We start from the raw sequence: 3,932 nt of genomic DNA on the forward strand, positions 1-3,932 counted from the left end.
GGTGGTGCAGGAACGACCTCAGGTACACCCTGATGTCATCTTTTGACTAGGAATAAAATCCAGTCAGCAACAACTGCTGCTGTTTGCCCAGTCTGGGGCAAGCTGGTTGTGCTGCTCTGCTTGGTTTTGGGAGAGGGGAGTTGTCCCCTTGTTTCGTAACAGCCTGAGCATGTCCTTGCTGTGCCTGGTGTGGTCTGAGCCCAGCCCCACGGGGTGACCGTGTGGCACGTGGCAGGGGCTCTGGCAGTGTCTGTGGGTGGCACAGCAGCTGTGGCCGTCGGGCGCTGCACCTCGTGCTGCGGGTGGGGACGAAGCCCACCCGGCGCGTGAGGCCTACACAAACCCCTGGGGCCTGTCCCGTTCGCCCGCAGAGCTGAAGCAGATCACGTGGCTGAGCACGGTGGGGCTGCTGATGGTGATCTTCGGGGACTGCCTGCGCAAGGCAGCCATGCTCACCGCTGGCTCCAACTTCAACCACATCGTGCAGAACGAGAAGTCCGACACGCACACCCTGGTGACGAGCGGGGTGTACGGCTGGTTCCGGCATCCCTCCTACGTGGGCTGGTTTTACTGGAGCATCGGGACACAGGTAGTGCACCTCAGGTCTCTTCTCACTGCTGCCCACGTGGCGTGGGTGGCCTGGGCACGGATTTTGATGCCTCTCACTGACACGCAGGAGATTAGGAATCCCTGAGTGCTCTGCCTCGAGCAATCTGTGGGATGATCCCTTTGCCTTAATTGTCTGTGTGGCTAAGCAAGGGTTGTTGAGGCTGGATTTGAGCCCTAGCCCCTTGGAGCTGTATATGATCTGCTGCTGGTTTGAAAGTGGTGTCCAGTTTCCTGTCTCCCTATGGCCAAAGTGCCTTCCATGAGTGGTCAGACTCAGTCTGGCTCCTGCCAAGCACCAGTCCTGTGCCAGATGGCAAGGAAACGCCTTCTGAGAGTGCCCCAGTAGCTGAGCACGGCTGTAGCCATGTGTTTTCATGGCTGGCTGGGGGTTGGCAGTGGGTTGTATTTCTCTGGAGAGACACTGTGAGGATTGCATGTGGAGCCAGGGCAGCAGGAGCCACTGCTGACCACGTGCTGCTCTTTTCATACACGCTATCCCCCCAGAACAGAGTTTCTCAAGGGGTGTTGGGATCTCTTCTTTGGAGAGCACTCAGATCCCATGGCTGTGTTACCGAGGGCAGATGAGCAGCCTCAGGTTCTCCAGGGGACACTCACCAGCCACATTTGTTCCAGGTGTTGCTCTGCAATCCCATCTGCGTGGTGGGCTACACACTGGCGTCCTGGCGCTTCTTCAGGGAGCGGATCGAGGAGGAGGAGATCACACTCATTCACTTCTTTGGAGAAGAGTACCTGGAGTACAAAAGGAAGGTGCCATCAGGTCTCCCTTTTATTAAAGGAGTCAAATTGGAACTGTAACGCAGGTGGATACCAGACTGGCTGAGCACACACCTGGCTCTCACTGCGCCTGCGTGGCACCGGCGCCGGGCACTGCCTTTGGCGTTTCCCAGCCGCCCAGGAGGAGCCGGCGGAGGGCTGCGGTGCTGGGCAGCCTGGCGGGTCACTCAGTTCCTCCTCGAGATCAGTACTTCGTTGCACATTCAGGGATCTTCCAGATAACTTAGCCTGTAGCGACCCTAAAGAGAACGAATCCTCCTGCCTGCAGCAGCTGAACTGTCCTGGAACGCCTCTGGGCCGATCCCGACGGAGAGCAGTGCTGCGCTCCCGGCAGGGAAGGCACTGGGCAGCAGATTTTTTGCGTAATTCGACTTCAGAGCTTTCTGACCTGGCGAGACAGGCTTTAATCTCCCGGGGCCCAACTCCTCGGGCTGTGCTGGGGCGGCCGCAGGAGCAGCCCCCGGCTCTGCCTGCCCTCACCACACCGGCTCCCTCGGCTCTCTCCGGGCCTCAGCGTTCACAGGGAGGTTCTGCCACTGCCCTCAGGCTGCGGGACCGAGAGTGCCTCCGAGCTCCTCCTCCCGCGGCTGCTGCTGTGCACACGGAGTCACCGCGCCCGCTGCTGCCTCCTGCCCCCACCTCTGTCCCCTCTTCCCGCTTCCAAATCACGCTGCTTCCTGTCCTGCGAGGCCACCTCCGTCCTGCAGCGATCCCAGGATTGTGGGTTGGGAAGGAACCGCAGCTGCTGGGCTTGCTGAGGGCTTTAGCACCTGCAGTCCTTACCTGCTGTTCTGGGCAAACACTGGGGTGTGGGGGTGAGTAGGAGCTGCTTCTAGGGGAATCTCCACCCAGGAGAAGAGTTGGGCTAGCTAATGCTCTTTTAAACATGGCCATTTGGAAATGGTTCCCACTGAGCTGTGTGGTATAACTTATTCTGTCGTTATATACCAAAGAGGTTCGCTATTTTCTTGAGTTCTACGATATTCTTCCTTGCTGGAATGGAAATGGGTTGCTTGTCAGTTCACACCTGAGGCTTGCGGTGTTCCGTGGGGAAGGCGCTGCGGTATGGCTCAGGAAGGGGCAACTGGTGGGGATGGCTTGGGTTTGGGTTTTCTCTTTTGATAAAAAAACAGGAGAAAATACTGCCAGCTTCTGTCTGATGGTTATTTGAAGGTCTCTGGAGGTGCTGGTAGCGTCATGGGAACTGCAGTCTCTACTTTGTAATTCTGGAGGGTTTTCAGAATGCTGCAGCTTTGTGTTGAAGTGTGACTGTGACTCAGCAACTCGTGGGGCTGTACAGCCACACGGATGGGGCTAAACCTAACCCCAGCCCTCTATTTCTCCTCGCAGAATGGATAGAGCCTGTTCTCCACCGGGTTTGCTCTGTCTCAGAGCATCTGCCTGATGCCCTCACTGGTGACTTGTCCCAGGAGAGGCATTTTGGCTTGGGAGAAAAGAGCCGAGGTGGGAATGTAGCACCTGGAGAGCACTGATCTGTGCTGTGCACTCGGAGGCTCCGGTGCAGCTGCTCTGTGCCTCGTGGAAGCAGGACCTGCTGCTGCAGCCAGTGGAACCTTGAGCAGGTTAATTTGTTACTAACGGTTTTGTAGGCGTTCCCGTTCCTGTTGTGCCCTTGCACAGGGGAACTTGGAAAGGTGATAGTCGCTTTGTTTGGTGAGCTGATAGCAGAAACGAAGCTTCGTACCCACATTGTGCATTGTAGTAAATGCACCTTGGTCCTAGTATTGGGAGTGTGTCAGTGCCAGCTCTGAGCCAAATTCCAGCTGTGCAGGGACTGCTCTGACACCCGGCCACGCGCTCCGGGCTCTGCCCTGCACCAGGAGTTCGTGTTTCTCCCCCCAGTTTGCAAGCATTGTGCTTTATGAGCAGCTGGACACCCTGAGACATTGGATCCCTTTTGTCAGCACTGCAGAACCACACGGACACTTGAATCCTTTTATTTCGCTCTAACACACACAAGAGAAAGCACAAAGACAATTACTCTTTCAGAACCAAGTGCCCCTGTGGCTTTGGATGTGCTGCAGACATGGGTGCCCAGGCCGTTTCCTGCCCTGGCTCACGGCACAGGGCGAGAGGAGCTGGTCAAGGACCAGGGCACGGCTCTGCTCTGTGCTGGGCTCTACGGCGTCGACTCTTTCTGGGCAGTGCTCTCAGCCCCACTTTGCTGCTGACCCCTGCTGCAGTCTTTGCTTTTCAGAGAGGAGTCTCTGGAGGTACTGCTGGGCACACAGCCCTCCCCGGGGCTGGCTGGAGCCCCCTCCTTGCCACCAGGTGAGGCGTTCCTGGGGAAGGGAAGGCACCTCGGCAAGGTCAGTGTCTGGGGAAGGGCATAGGGGGAATTTGGCAGTTGTGGGTGCCATCACCTACCTTGGTGCTGCGTCACTATCATCGCATGTCTTGAGCAGCACCTGGGCCTGTTCCTCCTTGGGCTCCCGTGGCTCCTGCAGCCTGTGGCAGGATAGGCATGAGCCACGGCCATGTCCTCCCCTGGCCCTGAAAGTCCCTGT

The 3,932-nt window shown here is 57.6% G+C and overlaps 1 protein-coding gene across 1 annotated transcript in view; it reads left to right on the forward strand.

The window, feature by feature from the left end:
- The window catches only part of ICMT (isoprenylcysteine carboxyl methyltransferase), a 1,832-nt gene extending 367 nt beyond the window's left edge, over positions 1–1,465 (forward strand). Inside the window, exons 2-3 of the mRNA XM_009082224.1 lie at positions 372–589; positions 1,243–1,465. Of these exons, the coding sequence (XP_009080472.1) occupies positions 413–589; positions 1,243–1,425 (360 nt within the window). The 5' untranslated portion in view covers positions 372–412 and the 3' untranslated portion in view covers positions 1,426–1,465. The remainder of the gene's footprint in view (positions 1–371; positions 590–1,242) is intronic.
- The last annotated feature ends 2,467 nt before the right edge of the window (positions 1,466–3,932 follow it).

Source organism: Acanthisitta chloris, unplaced genomic scaffold (genome assembly GCF_000695815.1).
Source record: "Acanthisitta chloris isolate BGI_N310 unplaced genomic scaffold, ASM69581v1 scaffold34029, whole genome shotgun sequence".
In the NCBI taxonomy this organism is placed as follows: domain Eukaryota; kingdom Metazoa; phylum Chordata; class Aves; order Passeriformes; family Acanthisittidae; genus Acanthisitta; species Acanthisitta chloris.